This window comes from Mus caroli, unplaced genomic scaffold (genome assembly GCF_978045245.1).
Source record: "Mus caroli unplaced genomic scaffold, Mus_caroli_1 scaffold_7, whole genome shotgun sequence".
Classification (NCBI taxonomy): Eukaryota; Metazoa; Chordata; class Mammalia; order Rodentia; family Muridae; genus Mus; species Mus caroli.
The window spans coordinates 102,376,523-102,398,110 of record NW_028227262.1 but is presented as its reverse complement, the minus strand read 5'-3'; the positions used below and the strand labels follow the sequence as shown (position 1 = coordinate 102,398,110).

At 40.5% G+C, this 21,588-nt stretch overlaps 1 protein-coding gene across 3 annotated transcripts in view; it reads left to right on the top strand.

Moving 5' to 3' along the window:
• Positions 1-21,588, top strand: part of Cntnap2 (contactin associated protein 2) — a 2,252,040-nt gene that overhangs the window by 1,986,532 nt on the left and 243,920 nt on the right. For all 3 annotated transcript variants that reach the window (XM_085840650.1, XM_021164875.3, XM_021164874.3), the window contains one exon: positions 2,340-2,576. In XM_085840650.1, coding sequence (XP_085696776.1) covers positions 2,340-2,576 — 237 coding nt within the window. The remainder of the gene's footprint in view (positions 1-2,339; positions 2,577-21,588) is intronic.

Sequence of the window (21,588 nt, the reverse complement as noted above, 5' to 3'; positions counted from 1 at the left end):
TAATCCACACTTCAAGCATGTTAGTTTGAAAAGGGCACTTTGAAGCTATCCCCATGACTCAGTGGCAGTAGGAAAAGTTCCCTTCTTAGGTGTCTCATTTCAGATTTTAGTTTAAAATTATTATTGTCCTTTTTTGTTTATCTTGAAGCTTTAAAAAATGGCATGTAATTAGGACATTTTAAGCATTTTTGACATTTATATAAAATAATTTCTGATAAGGTTAATATATCCAGGTGCTCACCAAAGAAACATGTACATAATATACACGTAGATTTTTGTAACTGATCTGTTCTTGCTCATTTATAATCAGTAGAAGCAACTATCTAGATACTGGGACAGCCCTGATTTGAGTCTGTAACTTATAGTTTAATTCAATACCCTAGCTTCATATTATGCCATTAGGATATTCTTGATAAGGAGTTATTCCCTTGTTTCTCTCTGAGCAACTTCTGGACCCTGAGCTCCCTTTGCAGTCTGAAGGCACTGCAGTCAGAACCATGTACTGCTGATAAAATCCTCTGGGAGCAATAAAATGTGGTCCAAAAAAAAAAAAAAAAAAAAAGTACATAGCTGTTGATTAGCCACTAATTTGGAGGAGGACTGGAAATCATACAAATATGGTACCCATATTTGAAATTATCCAACTAATAAATTAAATAAATAATAAATATACACAGAACCAAAATTACAGCAAAAGACTAACTTGGTTTTGGTTTTTGTAATATTTTCTTTTTAAAAACATCATCAGAAATGCCTCCCTGTAATTCTACATATGATCCATTTTGAACTCATTTCCAAAGATGAGTCTGCTATAAGATACATATATGAGCACCCACTTTATCAGCTGTTAAAGAAAATCACAGCTATGGAAGAATATTTAGACTCAGCTAAATCCACCTGTGATATAATGTTCTGATGGGTCCTTGTATGTACATTAGAACCTCTTTCCTGCTTGTATTCATGCTTGTAAACCTCAGTTCTACTCTGTAACTAACTCCAGAAGCCATAATGAACATCATTGCATGGCACATGTCTCTTTTACTTATTTTTAAATTTAACCTTATATTTCATATACTATAAATGTACCATGATCATATTCACCCTCTCTTATCCCTCATCCATTCCCTTTTTTTTCATCTCAACTAGTTCTTCTTATCCTTTCGTGTCTTCTCTTGCCCTGCTGAATTTAATTTAGGATTACTTGCATAAGTATGGGTTAGGAGTCATTTACTGAAAGCATGGGCATCTGACCAAAGGATACACTACTGAAAGAAATGATACTTCCTCTTCCAACAACAATAACCACCAATAGCTGGTCAGGAAAGAGTAGGGCCTTAAGAGTTTCATTCCCATCCATGTTACAATGCTGAGGGACTCAATTCTGCACATATCTAATGCAGATATCCACAGCTCCTGGGTGTTCATGATGACAGCACATGTATTACTATGACATAAAAACAGAACAGAAAAGGAACTTTATTGTTGAAGGAAAGGGGACAAGTGGTAGGGATGGATCAGGGAGGGTGGTGGGGAGTGACTATGAGCAACGTACAATGATACATGTTTATGAAGGTATCATAAAAAAATCCATTTTCTTTGTGAGCTAAAAAAAAAAAAGTTAGTGATAGCTAAATAGAGCCAAGATGGCTGCTCAAATATTACTCTTTAGCATGGTGTGTGTGTGTGTTATCCTGAAAACAGCATTTAACAGTTATGTCTTGAAGGTGACGTTTAGAAAAGGCAATGAAATCCAACCTCAAATAATAATAACTGTAACATACTTGATTTCTATGTGGTTAATTCATACTTCTAGCCAAGATGTCCTGAGTACCTTAATGTGAACTTCAAAGCAAAATATTTCATGAGACAAGAGTCAGCAAATACAATGACATTTCAAATGAATTTATGCCTCCTGACTAATTGACTTACTTTAACTATGCTAATGTATTCATGACTCTCTGCCTTTAAGTTCGGCAGATAATACTATAGGACTGAACACTCTGAGATTAAAGAACAAATAACCTAAAGATTTCTGTAAGCCTTTTTTCCATAAGAATCCAGATTATACATTTTTACATACCTACAGGCATTTTGTTTCGGTGGCAAGTTTATTTTTTTCAGAAGACAGCCTCTTTTAATTAGACACTACAGCCTAAGGGAAAAGCTTTAACTCTCTCTGTTTAGACAGGACCAACTCGAAAGGGAAAAAGACTAGTTGTTCTTATCAACTTTCTCCTACTGCAATTTCCTAAACACACTGAAAGGAAAGGCAATTGTAGAAGCCCTTTGAACTCTGTTCAGAGAACCCATCTGAACTCTGTGCTTTCTGTCATTCCCAGGTGGTGCTGGAGGCCAGCAGGGCTTCCTAGGCTGCATCCGATCCTTGAGGATGAATGGAGTAACACTTGACTTGGAAGAAAGGGCAAAGGTCACATCTGGGTTCAAGTCTGGATGCTCAGGCCACTGCACCAGCTATGGGGCTAACTGTGAAAATGGAGGCAAATGCATCGAAAAATACCATGGCTACTCCTGTGACTGCTCTAACACAGCCTATGATGGGACCTTCTGCAACAAAGGTATGGCAGAGACAACTTCCAGTCCAATCTTTATACATCTTTATAAGACAAAATCATCTATCTAGTGCTTCTTCAGATGCAAATGGTTGTGTTTGTTTCTAAGGGTAAGGTGAATTCCCCTCCTACCTTAAGAGAAAATATCTGATTATACCTTACCTTTATTGTTTACTAAGATAAGAGATCTGAGCCTAGTATACAATTCCCTGGTCCCACACTGGCTGAAACATTACAATGTAAAGAGTCTCACCATGTTGTAACAATGATTGACAAAGTACAGGAACTCTAAAGGGAACTCAGTCTTAATCATCCCACATCAGCATCAATGGTCAAATGCAGTCCATTGATATTTGTGTGCCCTCAGCCCCCACCAGCTGCTAAAGCTTAAGATAGTCTCTGCTCATATTGATATTATCATTATCATTATTACTCTTATTGAAAACACTTTTATGAGTGGTTCTTGACCTACATCACCCTACCTCAACCTCCAAAGATACTGAAATATGATTGGTCAACCTAGAGCATCATTTATTACAGTATTAGTCTAGTCTTTAATGATCCCTTGAATCTGAAGTTAAATTCCACATAGACAATAAAAATACAAGAACTGCCGGGCGTGGTGGCGCACGCCTTTAATCCCAGCACTCGCACTTGGGAGGCAGAGGCAGGCAGATTTCTGAGTTCGAGGCCAGCCTGGTCTACAAAGTGAGTTCCAGGACAGCCAGGGCTATACAGAGAAACCCTGTCTCGAAAAACCAAAAAACCAAAAAAAAAAAAAAAAAAAAAAAAATACAAGAACCTAATGCATATACATGTGTGGTGGTTTTAATAGGAATGGCTCCATAGACTCATGTTTTAATACTTGGTCATAGGAAGCTTCACTATTAGGAGGTATGGCCTTGATGAAGTTAAGTGTGGCATTGTTGAAGGAAATGTGTCACTGTGTAGGTAGGCTTTGAGGTCACATATTCTCAAGCGAGGCCTAGCAAGTGTGGCAGTTTCCAGCTGCCTGTGGATTCAGATGTAGAACTCTCAGCTCCTTCTCTAGTACCATGGCTACCTGCATACTGCCATCCTTCGCATCATAATAATGGACTAAACCTTTAAAACCTATAAACCAGCCTCAATTAAATATTTTCTCTATAAGGACTGCTGTGGTCATGGTGTCACTTCACAGCAATAAAACCCTAACTAAGACAACATGTTTTCACTGGGATATACTCTGTGATCACATATGACTGAAAGAAATTCACTCAACTGGTAAAGCCTAATTGCCCATATGTAAACAAGAAGAATACAAAGAACGACAGCTGGCACTTCTCCTAAGCCACAAAAGCCTGTAAGTCACTCTTCTCTTTCTAAATGAATGTATAGCATTTGGAGAAAGTTTGCTGTAAGCTGTTTCTATGTCTATCTAAGAAGCTTTACATAAGTACTCATTCATATTTTCATGAATAAGTGGAGAGCTGTTTATACTGGCATTATTCACATAAGATGCTACGCACAGAAGGAATTGTTCCAAAATGTTTGCCTGTACATCCAGGCTACTGTCTGACAGGGCTAGAATATGAGCATACAAATTAGATCAGACAGGATTTGAAGAATGAGTGTGAGACAAGAACAAAGGTGGAAAGGAACACCATTGCTGAAAAATACCAAGCAAGACACATTAACAGGGCCATTACATTGCGTTTTGTCTGCTCAGAACAACATGCTTCTGTGATTTTCCAGTGGCATACAATGGAATGGGCTTGCAGAACACATCAATTTTGCACTTGTAGAAATGACAGTCTTGCAATTACCATTCATTGTGCTTGATGCTAATTTAATGCAGTCCATTCCTTTGCCAATGTAATGTCTGAAGGCAACCAAGTAAGTGCTAATGCCTGAGACATTGCACTGTGTAAGTAACAGCTTAAAGCAAATCATGTTCCCCTTCTTACTGGAGAGTTAAGTTAAACACAGCAGTTCACACAAAACTCTGGGGCTAATAGGCAATATTCAAGAAGGGGCATCTCCCTTTCCCGTTAGCCAGCATCGGAGATAAAGGTAAACAAAGACTATACATTCTTTTGATGTTATCTCAAAGGGTTTGCACAAAAAGACATCTAAGTATTCTCCTACTGGCAGCTTACTATGATGTATTTTCATTTGGCATAATGGCTTTAACCAAAAAAATTTTAATTGAAAACTGTAAGTATATTTGAAAAGCATCTGTGAGCATCCTTCTGGGAGATAAGTTCCTACTTACCTTGGTTAAGGTAATACCAGTTTATAGAAGATACAGCCACACCAATTTATGTACTCAGCAAGCTTCATCTTGTATCAATGACAGTATCTTCTTGGTGAACCTCTGTTCTAGCTCTCCTTCTGTCTTCTCAGGACTCACCACGCTGGTAGCCTCATACCTGTACAGCAGTTCATTCAACCACTCTCCCACTGGTACTACAACCAAACTCATTAGCAAAAGAATGGTTCAGTTAAGGTTGTTCTGAAGTAATCCTTCCATGGTTAAGATGTAGAAAATGCCCAATATTTTCTAAATGAATAAAGCTGGTCCCAACCTACCACATGCAACCAACTTACATGTTTGTTTCAAAAATGCACAGGTAGGGACTGAAGAAGACAGGTCAGCAGTTAAGAGCACTTGCTGCTCTTGGGAAAAATAAATAAAAACTCACATTCAATTATTGATACCCTCACCAGGCAGCTGACAACCTGCAATCCAGGTGTACCAGTGCCCTCTTCTGGCCTCTGTAAGAACCTGCCCTCAAGTGCACATACTCACACAGAGACATATACATAAATAAATGACAAAATAAACCTTTTGGAACACACATCTATACACATATTGTAAAGCAAACTGAACATACATAACAAAATATAACTGTGGGGGTTGGTTTTTTTGCCGGAAGGGACAAGAGTGGACCTTTTAAAACTTGTTTTTGCTTACTTATATTTTATATTCTTCACCCAATGATATGTTATTTATAATTTCATTACTTTTCTTCTTCTTGGGAAAAGAAGTAGAAGAAAGAACTCTTAGTGGGAATATTTAAGAAGTAGCTGTCTCTGATGAGAAAATGTCTACTGATTAACTAGAAATTATTGTATAATCTAGTCATGTTATCTGGAATGAATGAGTTTCATGTCGAGTGAAAATTGATGATAATTAAGTTACTCTTGAAAATACATCTCTCAGTGCATTTAAAACAGCCTGCTGTTCAGTGAAAATTCAAAGGAATTATCTTTTAGTTCTCTCTGGCATTTATGCATTTTAACAGAGGGCACTCTGGAAACAAATGTCACTAGACCACACAGCCTATCACATCATCTGTCTTTAGAAAACTATGGATTTCCTATCATCTCAAGGTATTCACCACGCCAGCATCCATTTAACTCAGATGAGGCAGGTCCATTACACAGAAAAACTCTTTGAATACCCATTGACTGAGGCCTAGATACTCCCAGAATCAGAGGTCATCCGAGTCTTCAAAGCAAATGTATCTGTGAATGTGATATCCTCAACCTTCACTGGGAACCAAATGTATACTTACTTAACTGTGGCAAACACAGTTTTGTTTTTGTTTTTGTTGTTGTTGTTGTTCTTTTTTTTTAATTGAGGCTATTCTTTCTTGGATAGTCAAACCCCAAACACACAAATATATTATGATTACCTAAGCCATACTTAACAGCCATCATAAATATACAACTTAGTTTGAAGTATATAATCTCTGCGTGTCTCCTGTGTGATTTCATAGAAAATGAAAAGTAATGGATTTTTGGAGTTGAATGGGAGCCCCAATTCATCTTTACCTGGAATCTCAGAGTATCATCTCCTGTTGGCAGTCACAGTTCAGGGTTAATGAAACTGAATTAGAGAAGAATCTAAATCTTAAACGATAGCCCTTGTAAGAAGAAGGGAAGACTTGGCGACAAACTTCAGCATCGACTAACGAGCTAGAGATTGAAGTGACAGTCCCTACAAGGCTATGGCCTCCTGTAGCCACTGGAATCTGGAAGAGGCAAGGAAAAATTCTTCTCTAGAGTCTTGGAAAATATGTGTCTTACTTATTTAACTAGCAGTTAAATAAGTAAGGATGTCAACAGTCCATGTGCACTGCTATACTGAACATCCCAGACTGAGCAATTTAAAAAAGAAAGAAATTCATTTGATGTAGATTGCTTTCTATATGCAGTGAGAGCAGGCAAAAGATAAGAGCTTGTGACTGGGCAGTGGAAAAGGAAGGTGGGCTGAGAGTTTTAGGGTGGAGACAGAGATAGAGACAGAGAGAGGAGCTAGGGATAGGAGACATAATAGAGGAAGAAGGTGAACTGAATCCACGTGACCTGAAATAGCCACAGGTAGCTATAAAATATCGTAGAAGAGCAATAGAATAATATAGGACAATTTGTCCAATCTAGGTGGACAGGTTGTATTAATATCAATTGGCTCTGAGTTCATTGTGTGAGCATTTTGTGAATTAAGAATTTATTGTTATAAATCTGACTGATAAATTAAAAGCCTCTGGAGTTTTGATTTTGCTGGGTTATGGGGGATTTGTGACAACTAGCTACAGGGGATAGATGACTGAGAATGTGAGTGGGCACAAACTAATGAGCGGGCAAACCATGAGAAGTTGGGCAGACTACCACATAGGGCTAGCCATAGGGAACCAGTGTTAGTGTGAATTGTTTTCTTAATAATTGCGCACGCCTTTAATCCCAGCACTCGGGAGGCAGAGGCAGGCGGATTTCTGAGTTCGAGGCCAGCCTGGTCTACAAAGTGAGTGCCAGGACAGCCAGGGCTACACAGAGAAACCCTGTCTCGAAAAAACCAAAAAAAAAATAATAATAATAATAATTACACACAACAATTTGACTCATTGTTTTAGAAGCTGGAAAGTCTGAGATCAAGTGACCCACATCTGATGAGCACTTTCATGATGTAACAGTCATGGGAGGAAGAAAAATAGAAAGAAAGTGTTTAATACCAAGAGTGTAGAGGAAGCCAAACTCAACCTTTTATCAAACTCTTAGCTCAAGATAGCTAACTCATTTCCACCATCTCTGCATTAATCCATTCAGGAAGGCAGAGCCCTGAAGACATAGTCACCTCCCCCATCCTATTTGTCAATACATTTGCAGTGAAGTTTGAGTTTCCAAAGACATATTCAAGATATAGTAAACCTCTAATGTGCCTGGAAGCTTTGCCTGTGTCATTGAGTCTGACCATTATGACATTTTCTGAACATTTCAATGGTTTATTCAAAATCAAAACATTCTGCAGTGCATTATAGTAACACATGTGAATCCTGTATCCCTCTGACAGCTAAAAACACTTCCTAATGATCCCTTTGCTCAGCCATGTTCAGCAAGCCATTAGAAGGGATGGATTTTTAAACTATTTTCTAACCTTAGAGATCCCTATGTTATCCTCAAGCTTTCACTTGTTTGTTACTTAGATAGAGTTAAATCTGAAGGCTCATAGTCATGAGACTGCTGAGTGATGGGTGAGCAACTCAATCATCAATGTTACCATTGTTTATGACTATACAAATGTTCACTCCCTGCTCTGTGGATAAGCACTGCTCCTCTGCCTCTTGAGTTCTATGACACTGACTAAGATTTTATGATCTGTATTATTAACGGCCCATACAACTCTCTCTACTTAGAAAACGGATGATAGAATTAGGTCTGGCTTTGAATCCAATGTCCTTTCTTACCCATATGCTATAACCTTGAAAAACTTGAATACTACTGAGCCTCATTTTCAAGAACATATGATATCTACTTCCTGAGGCCACTGTGACTATGATGATGACATTGAATATTCAGGATTTACTTACAAACAGAGAATCTAACACTTAGTCCAATGGCAAATGCTGTTTTGTATTCTCAGCACTTCATGCCTTTTTATTTATATTTCTTCTTATTTTTACCTTAAAGCATCCTAAGGCTTCTCTAGAATATTTTGCAGTCAAATTTGTATTTGGAATCTTTTCAGTGACTGTAGAGCACTAAATTGTTACTCTGGTACTTCAGGAGCAATGGGTGCATCATAAAATGACTCCTCTAGTTAATATTAGACCCAATAATAATATTCTGAAGATGGAATGGAGTCTCCACAGCATAAGTACTAAAGGATTAAAATCATGGAAGTTGAACCTAGACACTACCTAGAGACCATATCCTATGTAGCATCCATTAGTGCCCCTTTGTCAAAGCCAAACTGAGTTACCATAGAAGTTACTACTTCCTTCCTTTCTGATGGAAACTTTAACCTCAAGTTCAGGTTTGACTTCTAATGCATAGGTTTACCCTCTTGTTGAGTGGGAGGAGGTAGGCAGATCAAAAGCATCTTCAAGACTGCACAATATTCTTCTCCACCACCTTGGGTATGGAACTCAGAGACCACAGTAAATTTAGTTGGCTAGTTTTGTCAGGAGCCATAATAGGACAAGCAAATAACTAGCAGGTGATCTTCCTGAAATGGTCTGCTTCAGATTATAATATAATCTGCAACAGATTTGCTCTTAATGAGTGAGAGAATTCATTTTAGGAAAGATTCCTGCTATTAATACACTTTTCCTATTATTATTAAACATATATAACTATAACTAGGTATTAGCCCACCCCTTTTGAGCAGATCTCTGCAGATCTATGAAGATGCACTGTCTTATAGTCAGGTTATATAAACAAATAGATGAGTTCTTAAGTCTTAATGATGATCTTATAAGAATCCCTAAAATTACATCAGTGATTATTAAGCTCTTTTATAATGGGACTGCCATTTAGGTCCTTTACAGATAGTCAAAACTGCAATGAGAACTCTTGCCAGTCTCCGATGTGTCACCAATTAATTGCTCTTAAATAGTAACCAGGCTTTATCCTACTCAAACCACATTTCAAGAGGTTGTAAAACAATTAACCAAAGGTTGTAGAAAGGGAACTAATGGTTTATTATAGGTGCTAGGACAAAAGATAAAATATTGACTGGGTTTATCTCTACAGAACTTTTCTAATAACTTAGTTATGGTTTTTAACATTCTGGGAACCTGTGGAACTCTGACAGATGACAGAGCCAGATAATTACTCCTAATGGATATGCTCGTAAATATTCCCTGTTGTAAACTTCTATTTCAATTTATGATTTGATTTTTTGTGAACTTTTAATGAAATCTTTACCATGTGATCATGTATTCTGAAAGATGTATAAGTACTGAGGACAAAGAGATGAGAAGGAGAGAATTTTTTGCCTTTCCCCACTTAGGGAAGAAAATTTTTCCCTTTCCCGACTTGAAAGAATTTTTCCCTTTCTCCAATTGGGATCTTTCTGCTTTTCCCCTTTTTCTTAGATAGCTTTAATAGGAAACTTTTCATAGCTTAGTAATAGACACTTAAAAGTGTTTGAAACTAAACTTTTCAAAGTGTCCCTTTTTTTTCCCCTGCAACTTCCGACTAGCAGGTTGAAAGTTAGGGCTACACAATTCCTGCTGAGATAGAACAAAGTTCACATAACTTAATCTCCCTCCACCCCGCCACCCACCCCCCCGCTCTTAGGCTACTGGTGTCAATCGCCTAAGCCAGCAGCTTTTTACCCTAGGAAAGAGCAAAGGTTTTTAGGACTTTTTAGAAGTTATCAAAAATTCAGGTGACAGCAGATGCTGGTGAGGATGTGGAGAAAGAGGAACACTCCTCCACTGTTGGTGGGATTGCAAGCTTGTACAACCACTCTGGAAATCAGTCTGGCGGTTTCTCAGAAAATTGGACATGGTACTACCGGAAGATCCCGCAATACCTCTCCTGGGCATATATCCAGAAGATGTTCCAACTAGTAAGAAAGAAACATGCTCCACTATGTTCATAGCAACCTTATTTATAATAGCCAGAAGCTGGAAAGAACCCAGATGCCCTTCAACAGAGGAATGGATACAAAAAATGTGGTACATTTACACAATGGAGTACTATTCAGCTATTAAAAAGAATGAATTTATGAAATTCCTAGGCAAATGGATGGACCTGGAGGGCATCATCCTGAGTGAGGTAACACAATCACAAAAGAACTCAAATGATATGTACTCACTGATAAGTGGATATTAGCCCAGAAACTTAGAATACCCAAGATATAAGTTATAATTTGCAAATTTGCAAAACACATGAAACAAAGACCAAAGTGGACACTTTACCCCTTCTTAGAATAGGGAACAAAACACCCATGGAAGGAGTTACAGAGACAAAGTTTGGAGCTGAGATGAAAGGATGGACCATCTAGAGACTGCCATATCCAGGGATTCATCCCATAATCGGCCTCCAAACGCTGACACCATTGCATTCACTAGCAAGATTTTGCTGATAGGACCCTGATATAGCTGTCTCTAGTGAGACCACACAAGGGCCTAGCAAACACATAAGTGGATGTTCACAGTCAGCTATTAGATGGATCACAGGGCCCCCAATGGACGAGCTAGAGAAAGTACCCAAGGAGCTAAAGGGATCTGCAACCCTATAGGTGGAACAACAATATGAACTAACGAGTACCGCCCCCCCTGGAGCTCTTGACTCTAGCTGCATATGTATCAAAAGATGGCCTAGTCGGCCATCACTGGAAAGAGAGGCCCATTGGTCATGCAAACTTTATATGCCCCAGTACAGGGGAATGCCAGGGCCAAAAAGTGGGAGTGGGTGGGTAGGGGAGTGGGGGGGAGGGTATGGGGGACTTTTGGGATAGCATTGGAAATGTAAATGAGGAAAATACCTAACAAAAAATAAAGAAGTTATCATCAGCATTTCAGTACAGTTAAGGAGTTAGAAGAGACTCTCAGACTTTAAAGCCACACCAGAGTCCTACTCTGCATCCCAGCCACTGCCCTCTCCAAGCCCAGAGGCTCCTGGCATAAATTACACTGTAAACAGAGTTGACTAAAACCCTTCTAAGGAAAATCAATTAATATAAAATATTTTAAACAAGTGGGGTACAGGAGAGAGAGAAATTTTGCCTCTGTGTATCTTAGAAGTTTATGTCGTATGAACACAGCTAGGTTCTTGGTAGCAATGAGTATTTTTCACAGGTCTGCCTGTGTAATCTTAAGAATCCCAACTGGGAAAATAGTCCTTCACCAGGGAATCACTGTCCTGAAACATAGTCCTCCAGCAATAGGAAGAGACTGCCATGGGTGTCTTTTTCATTTGATAGATTGGGGGTGGGGGGTGGGAATGACAAATATAAAGAGCTGAATTTCTTTCTCCTCTTCCCCTTACAGTGTTATTCAAGAAGGAAAAAAATATCCTTCTTTGTTAATATATTTCTTAAATCTGCAGATCTTAGATTGTAATTTAAAAGTCTCATGGAAACACAGGTTAAAAAAAAACTTTAAAAAGCTTAGAACAATTTTTTAAAAGGAAGTGAGTGAAAAGACTAAGGGGACAAAAAACAAGGATGTGTGGAGGAGTCCACACGTGCTGATGAACAAGAAAAGATGGAAGAAAAGTAAAAAGAAAGAAAGGAGGGAGAGAGGAGGAAGGATGGAGGGAAGGAGGAAGAAAAGAAAGACAAAAAAAGAAAGGAGGGATGGAAGAGGAAAGAAGGAAGGCAGGGAGGGAGGGAGAAAGGAAGCAAGCAAGCAAACTTTGGACCAGATTCTAAATTCAAGAAGGTTCTGAGACTGCTGAGGAGTTTAAGTGACTTCCTTCCAGAACTTTATGGTGGTAAAAGAGCATTTACTCTCCCCTGGGTTCTCCTTGGGAATCTGGGTGAGAAAACCTAACCAATTACCATTCTCCTAAGAAGGGATTAGAACAGCAGTGGGTAAAGCCAGTCTCTTTAAAACAGTAGCAGCATAGCAGAGGACAAAGCTTTTGGACTTTCTCTTTGATAATGAGATAAAGTGCATTTTTTTTTCAACTTTGTGCTGTTTGCTAATCCCCACCAGATTTGGGATACAACTGATTTCTACTGTATTTTGTGTGTATGTTGAGGTTTTTCTTTCACTTTCTTCAGCAGTGATCAGAGCACTAAATACTGTGAAGTCTAAAATAACAACACTGTCTTTTTTTTATCATGGATCATCCCCATGGTTTCTCTATGCATTTCTTTTGTCTACAAGTCTATGGTGACCCATAAATTGCACTAAGGGCTTCCCTTTTAAATTAATTGAGCTTGGAGCTCCCTGCAAGCCAGCCCATTCAGCAGTCCCCATTCTCCTGAGTACTTCATCATGTCTGTGGGTTCTGAAGCCTCCATCCCTCTGACCACTTTGCCCACTCCATTGTTCTGTGAGTACTTCATTTCCAACAGGCAGCCCTGGCCTCAGCAATCAGCTTCACTCTAGTCATCCCTTGGCTGAAAGAAATCTACTTTCTTGATGGATCTGAGGGTCCATCAAGGATCCATTGAGGTTCTGAGTAAGTCCAAGGGTCATTGAACTGACTTTTCTAAAGTTTACGATTTTGTTATCCCTTTTTTACAGATCAATCAAACCTTTGAAATAATTTATACAGTCACTTCTATTGATTTTAATTGTGGATTTTAGATATGTGAGCATATTACGTTTTCTTTCCTCCCAATTATAACCAAACACTGACAGAACAGAAATTATTAAACTCAACTGTGCCTTTCCTTTGTCTAGAATTTTGAATATTTTATTTTTTTATGTATATGGGTATTTTACCTGCATGTATATCTGTACAACATGTGTATGCAGTGCCTGCAGAGACTAGAAGAGGTATTGAATTCTCTAAAACTAAATTGACAGATGATTGTAAGCAGTGATGTGAGTGTTGGAAATGCAATGTAGTTCCTATGGAAGACTAGCCAGTACTCTTAATCACTAAGTCATCTCTCCTGCCCAAGACTTGACATTTTTAATACATAGTCTTTAAGTTCTCCTGAGTACTGGGCATGGGACAGAGTGAGATTTTTAACTTGTCCTCCCTATATTCTCTAGCAGGCTCTTATAAAGGCTGAGTTTACTAAGCAATAGGTGGCTTTGAAAGTAATTGATCTATACAAGGCAAAGAGCCTTCATTAACTTGAATTCCTAGAAATAAAAGTTAACAGAGTTCACTTGGTAAGAATGAAAGATCATGTAGTTACAACTCCATGTAGTTACAACTAACAACAATCGCATTGCTTCATACACACTGGGCACAAGTTTTGAGAACTATAATGAACTGGACAGAAAGCTGCTACATGGGAAGCAGTGGGTTGCCAATGAGGAAGTCCAGGATAAGTAGAGGAAACTTGGCATGTGAGAAGTGGAGTAGAGAGATCTGATTATGTGATGGGAAGAGAAAATAGGGTACTGAATGAGACATGGAAACCTATCGTTCATGCTGAAGAATCTAAAAAGAGAGCATCTTTCACAACCTCATCCAAGGGTAGGGTGGGGAGTATTTTTGGTCAAAAATATTAACATATGTGTGCTTTCCACACTATCAAAGTTTGTTGGATAACAGTAAATTCACAAACTGAACTCATTTGATTGGCTTCAATTTAACAAGCCATCCTCATTTTGCTTGACAGCTCACCACTGGCCATCTCAAGTTTTTTGATTCCAATCAAAATTACTAGTATTAGCTCTCAGCTAATGTATTTTTATACATCACACAATAGCTAACACAGAGTTCATAGAGGCCATTCAGAACTCAGAGTTAGAATGTTGGCACAAATGCAAGAGAAGGTCTACAGGGCACCAGAAGAAAGGCACAGAGCCATTCAGATATGGAAATGTCAGATGCAGGTTTTTGTGGCAAGGTTTCAAGGGTCAGTATGAAGTAGGCTGAATGTCACAGGTCAGAGAAACTGCACTTGAACTAGAGCCTGAAAGACATAGGCAGAAATGCTTCACTGTGCTAACTTTCCTGGGTGGGGATAGTGACAATTGACCGTGATCACTGTCACATTTTGGCCTTAGGATGCTCCTTTTACAGCTCCATGGTGACATAGTTATAGTGAATGTGATTGACAATCTCGAGTGTCTGGTATTTCCTATATAATGTGTATATTCATAGCTGCCATTTTTATTGCCATAAAATAAATTATAAAATGTGTGCCTCCTGGTATTCTGCCAGATGATTGTTGCTTACTTGTGTAAACAAAAAGCTCTTAGTACTTGTATACCAAATGGAGTCACTTAGGCCACGGCTGTTGTTGCTTATATAATAGTATTATAATATATAATATAGTATTATATATTATATAATAATATTATATAATTCAAGACTAGAGCAAACATGAAACCACATGACGAAGTAACCCAGGGCAGGCCCTTCATTGTTCTTAAGCATCATAGCTGATGGAGATGGGATTGCCCATCACAAGACAGGGTTTGGACCCTGTGAGATCAGAAAGAATCATTTGCATATAGGCTAGGATTTGACATTCTTCTAGATCAGTGCTTCTCAACCTATGGGTCATGGCCCTTTGAGGGTCACATATAAGAGATCCTACATATCAGATATTTACATTATGATTCATAACAGTAGCAAAATTGCAGTTATGAAGTAGCAATGAAAATAATCTTATGGTTGGGAGTCACCAAAGCATGAGGAACTCCTTAGCGATTTAGGTCAAATATAATCTAGAAGGACCTGAAATCCTAGCCCATATGCAAGTCATCCTGTCAGTGTTCTCACAGAAACCAAACTCAGTCCTTTTGATCAGTAATACAGTCAACAGTTTTCTACGTTAATTTTATGTTTCACAGAGAAATTTGTGCTTTCTGTTTATCCTAGCTAAGAAGCTATAATGGTGACGAATAATGGATTAAGAACCACTTGAATCCAGGCCAAATGTAACTGGGGACAAAGCTTAACAATTTCCAAACTGTATCAGCATTTGGTTCCTTTACTAATTGCATCAATTCTGTGAAAGGCATAGTTACAGAGCTGGAGATAAAATGAGCTGATGTGTGAAAAAATACTTGAAAAAGCATCAATATTATGAGGTTCAGAGCCAGGTGTGGCATCACAGGCCTATAATATCAACACTGGGGGAAGCTGAAGTAGCAGGATCACAGCAATGGCAAGTTCGAAACAAGTCCAGGCTATAAAGAAAATCTGAGGCTAGCAATAACTACATAGAGAGATTCTACTTCAAATATGCGTAAACAGTTATGATTATTCTTTTTCTTTTTTCGATGCAAAAGCAAGAGGTTTATTTTCTGGCACATCGGGTCGATCTTCAATTAGTTCCTCAAGGTGAGTTACTAAGAAGGCGACCACGAATGGCTATTACAAGCAGTTTTTATACTTTTTAGGGGCATGGGTTACATCAGCTAGGTTACAATTCAAACTTATTGGCTAAGCAGATTGACTTCTAAATCTATTGGCTAGCAAGCATGACACACTTTTGAACTCTACCTGGGCCTTCCCAGAGGGTCAGGTAACTATCAATCAGTACATTCTGAGATTTTTTTTACTCAAGAATGTTCCCGTGGGTGAGGAATGGAACTTGGCCTAGTCTTGACCCCAGGAGGGAGGGGGAAGCTGTAAGGAGGGTGTAGGACTGGAAAACTCCTTAGGGTCCCTCATTACCCTCCCCACCACTTTTTTTGTACGAGCTCCAATCCTGGAGCTAAACCCAGGGATCTTGGGTATCTAATTCATATTGTTGTCACAGGACCATCAGTTGTACTGCTCCTAGTCTTTCTTTTATGAAGGCTATAAGCTTGTTCAATACATAGGGTCCAAAGGTCAACAATAGCAGAACAATTAGGAGTCCTAACAAGGTGAATATGAGGGTGGTTACCAAGGGGAGGAGTTAAACCAAGAGTCAAACCAGCCTTGACTCTGTTCTCTTTCTTCCACTTGGCTAGCCCTTCTCTCTCCTTGGCCATTGAATCTTTAACAACCCCAGAATGGTCTACATAAAAGCAACACTCCTTAGCTAAGGCAGCATGTAGTCCTCCTTGCTGGAGGAAAAGTTTAGTCTAATAGCCTCTTATTCTGTAGCACTACTTTTGATAATGAAGTCAATGATTCTTGAAGGTGACTGATGGAAGTTTCTGTTCTCTCTATATCTAAATCAAAGACTGCCCTCAGACTTTCATAATTTTTCCCTTGTAAGACCAAAGTGGAGGTCCTGGTGGCTGCCCTGGCCACCCCTAACTCCAACAGAAAGGAGACAGTAAGTACTGTAAGAGATTTGGCAGGCAGGCGCATAAGATGGAGCACAAGAATCCAAAGGTAACACCAGACGGTCATTATCAAGGCTGAATGATCTTGAGCTTGTGTGGATTGTCCACCTTCTGAACTGTCCAGTTGGGGGTTCCCCAGGTAGCAGGGCATCTGCAGATTTCACATGTGAAGCGTGCACCCAAGCCACAATACTGTCCACCTTGAGGTCTTTGGGAGGGGTTAGCAGCACCAGGAAGGGTCCCTTCCACAGGGGTTTCAGTGACTGTGCCCAATGCTTCCTTACATAGACTCAGTCACTAGTCTGGAAGCAGTGAGAGGTCTCTGGCATCCAAGGAGCACTTAAGGCAGAGAGTTTGGGCCAAATCTCATGTTATATTGACTGAGAAGCTTGGAGCCTCAAAAAGAGGTTCCCTATCAGTGAGTTGGGATACCTCCAGGGAAGGCCCAGTAGACACCAAGGGAGTTGGGGTACCAAACAGGATCTCAAAAAGGGTCAGGTTAAAATGGTAGGGAGTGTTCCAGGCTCCAAACAGGCCAGGGGAAAGAACACCACCAGTCTCCAAGGTCAATACGGTTAAGGGCTCTTTTAGGGCTCTATTCATTCTCTCTTCCTGCCTTGAGCTCTGGAGATGGTAGGTACAGTGGAGCTTCCAATTAGTCCCCAATATCCCTGCCAATCCCTGACTTACCTTAGAAACAAAAGCAGGACTGTTGTCCTATCCAATTACCTTGGGCACTCCAAACCACAGGAAAATTTCCTCTAATATCTTCTTTGTTACCATGGTAGCTGTTTTCTGCTTGGTGGGGAAAGCCTCAACCCATCCAGAGAGAGCATCCACAAACACTAGAAGGTATTTGTAACCATATTTTCCTGACTTAACATCTGTAAAATCAACTTCCCAATATACTCCAGGCCGTTCTCCCTAGGTCTTTTGCCCTGTTTACTCTTGGATGCACAAGCATTCTCCTTACTTGCACTGTTCTACTATCTCTCTGGCCCAAAACCTGAGGTCCATTATATATACTTTAGATCCCTTAACTGCTGGGACAAGCTTTTTATCCCCTAAATGAGTGCATCTATGCATTTGGTCAAGTAAATCTTTTTGCTTGCTTTCTGGAGAGTATAGCTCTCCTTTCTTGTGTGCTCCATTGTCCTTCCTTCTCTAGGTAGTAGTTGGTAGGGCGGCTAGCAATCTGAGTCCTTTCTTCTTTCTTATATTTTAAGTGAGGCCATCCCTTAGTCCAATCCCATTCCCCAGCGGGTGTCTCTTGCAGGCCCATAACCAATATAGGCTTCTGCATAGCCACTTTTCAAGCCACTTGATCTGCCTAGTTATTGCCTCAGGCCACTGAGTCTCTTCCCTTTTGATGTCCTGGGCAATGAATACCCACAGTTGCTGGCTTCATCAGATCCAAGATTTCCTGCTTGTCTTTTTAATTCTTATCCCTCTGATGTGAGCAGTCCTCTCTCTTGGTATATAGCCCCGTGGACATGGGCTGTGGCAAAGACATACCTGCTATCTGTGTAGATGTTATTTTTCTCACTAGCCTCAAGTTCCAAGGTTTTGGTGAGAACAATTAGCTCTGCTTTTCGTGCCAACATGCCAGAGGTAGACGTTCAACCCAGATAACATTTGTGCTATCCACCACAGCAGCACCCACTTGTCTCTGACCTTCATGGAGAAAACTGCTCCTCTCTATAAACCAGGGAGCCGAGGCTCCCAGCAAGGCTCAGTTGGAGAAGTCTTTCTTCCACCCATGGGCTCTCATTTTGAGCCAGTTAGTTGCAGCCTGTCAGGAAGGAAGTGTATCTGGGCCCCCATCTTGGAAACTAAGTCTCGCTCCAACAGAGGATTGGGACATCTGGGATGACCATAAATGAATGGGATACCCATCCCATCCATACTGGTACACTGTTCTTCAGATAGTCCATGAATACAATTTGGTGTTCGTGGCTCCTCAGACCCAGGATTTTTTTCTTGGAAATGGAGCCCTCAATTTGGAGGAGAACTGAGTGTTGAACCCCTGTGTCCACCAAGTGTTGAGTGGGTTTCCCCTCCATTCTCAGAGTTATACTGGGCTTGGAGAGGGGACCCAAACCCCATCCTCCCTAGACGATGTCTTCCCCCAGGGCTAACACCTTCACGGTTTTGGGGCACTTTTCCAAACGCCTGGGATTTCCCATCCCCAGCTTCCATTTGTTAGAGCACTCTTGAACCCAGTGGCCCCTCTCCTTGCAATATGTTCACTGGTCCTTTATAAGGGGTTTTCTGTCTCTCTTTGGTTGGAGACTTTCTTCTCTGCTTTCCCTGACTACTGTAGCCAAGATTCTCTGTAAATTCCTTTCCTGTCACCTTTCTTTTTTCATCTCCCTTTCATTTTCTTCCTTTCTCTTTCTCTGCTCCTTCTCCTCCTCTGTTTCTCTGTTATAGTAGCCTTTCTCAACAACCTGGACTAAATCCCTCAACAACTTATCCCGTCGTCCCTCTAGTCTCTGAAGCTTTTTCCTGATATCTCTACTAGCCTGGTCTATAAAAGCCATAGTCACAGTAGCTTTGTGCTTCTCGCTAATGGGGTCATAGGGTAGATATTGGCAGGATGCCTCCATGAGCTGCTCTAGAAAGGCTGAAAGCAACTCATCCTGTCCCTGCTTAACTTCATGTACCTTAATCAAATCGGTGCAGGCCCCCTTGAGACCTGCCAACAGAGACTGGTGGTAGACCTTCAGGTGCCCCTTATCTTCTGCCATATTAAAGTCCCAATCACACCTTGTCAGAGAAAATCCACTGTCAGCAACAGCCTGGTCAATCGATGGTGCTCCCTGTGTCTGAGGGGACATTCTTTGTAGCTTCCTGCATTATCCTCTCTCACTCTTCAGTCATGAAGAGCACTCTCATGAGCCCAGGTGGGCTGATAAGTAAATAAAAACGTCTCAAAGAGATTAATCAACCCCTTGGGGATATGTGAAATGGGGAGGGGGGGGGGAGGTGAGCCTTCCAATTGTACAAGTTGGCCAAAGAGAAGGGCCAATATTGCATAACCTGATTCCCTTACCATCTAGAGGCCCATATGCCCTCAGTGGAAGAGCCACCATGGTATCAGGGGAGGTGGCTCTCAGACTTCAGGTCCCCATGGTGAGACCAAGAAGTTGGGGATCTCCTCTCGCTCCCCTCCTCTGGTAAAGGGGAGTATAACAGCCCCAGTCCTGTATAGCTGAGGATCCTGGAGCCAGTGATGGCACTGACAGGCCATGGGGGCAAGATGGAGGAGAAGGGTCTTGGAGCAACAGGTCCATAGTAGAAGGGTCTTGGAGGATTAACTTCTTCTCAGGTCCAAATCCCTCCTCCTGTGTTTCCTTTATCCTGATGACCAGAATCTGTGAGGTGGGTCTTGGGGAAAGAAAGGATTTTATCCCGGGTGTATATGGGGGGGGTGGGGGGGCTCCACTAGATTCTTCCAGATAACTATATAGGGCACTTGGTCTGAGTGCCCAAGGGATCCTGACCTAAAGACTCTTTCCTTTACTGCTTTGATCACCTTCAAGTCGAAGGACCCTATGGGAGGCCACCCTACTCTGAAGGTGGACCATTTGGAGAAGCAGAGAGTAACAAACTTGCCCTTCTTTACTACTAATGACAAGTTTTCTTCTCTTTTCCTAACTTTCCTCCATCCTCTAGGATGTTTAACAGGGTAGATTCAGTTAGTCCAATGTCCAAAAATGTCATCAGTTCAAGTCCAAGAACACAGAACAAGATAACCAACAAACACAGAGAAAGACAATCAACACACAGACAGTCCCCACCCCCACCCCACCCCACCAAAGGTACAGACAGTCCAAGTCCAAGAACACAGAGAAAGGTAATCAACACACAGTTCATCCCACCACGGGCTCAGAAACCAGGTTACAGCAAGATACTGTGTCCTGCCATTTACAAAAGGAACATAGTCCTCTAAACTCAAAGAAAGAAAAGAAAAGAAAAGAAAAGAAAAGAAAAGAAAAGAAAAGAAAAGAAAAGAAAAGAAAGAAAGGAAGGGAAAGGAAAGAAAGGAAAGGAAAGGAAAGGAAAGGAAAGGAAAGGAAAGGAAAGGAAAGGAAAGGAAAGGAAAGGAAAGGAAAGGAAAGGAAAGGAAAGGAAAGGAAAGAAGGGGGGAAAGGGGAAAGGGAAAAGGGGGAAAGGGGAAAAAGGGAAAAAGGGGGAAAAGGGGGAAAAGGGAAAAAGGGAAAAGGGGAAAAAAGGGAAAAAGGGAGAAAGGGAGAAAGGGAAAAGGGGAAAAAGGGAAAAGGGAAAAGGGAAAAGGGGAAAGGGAAAGGGAAAGGGAAAGGGAAAGGGAAAGGGAAAGGGAAAGGGAAGTGAAATGCCATGGACTGGCCTCAGTTGGCCCCCCTCAATCCGTGGGAGAAATCAGGGTCCCTGTACAGGTGGGCAGGGAGTCGGTAGAAAAAGTGACAAACAGGAACACAAGGGAGTGTTGTATCTGAATGTAATTTGTCAAAGTGAGCATCAGACTTATATATTACAGAAAACAAAGTTAAGTGATACATTAAGGTCATCCAAGATACATTGAGGGTACCTGATGCAAAATTGACTTTTACAACAAAACAGAGGAATGCTTACATAAAAGCTAACAGGAACCAACTGGAATAAAAATCAATGTTAACAACTGGGATCAAAAGCAGCCCCACCTAAGGTCAGTTTATTCTTAGAAGCCAGGGGCAAGGGCTTCACACCCTTGCCATAGTTCCAATTCTAGTCTATTGTATAGTCCACCTTCCCCCTAGGCCACTGTAAATTCCTCTGTATGCAAGTGGCTCAGCTATCTATAGTTCTAAGTATTTACTCTAGTTCCTCCCTAGACCACAACCTTCCTTCTTCCT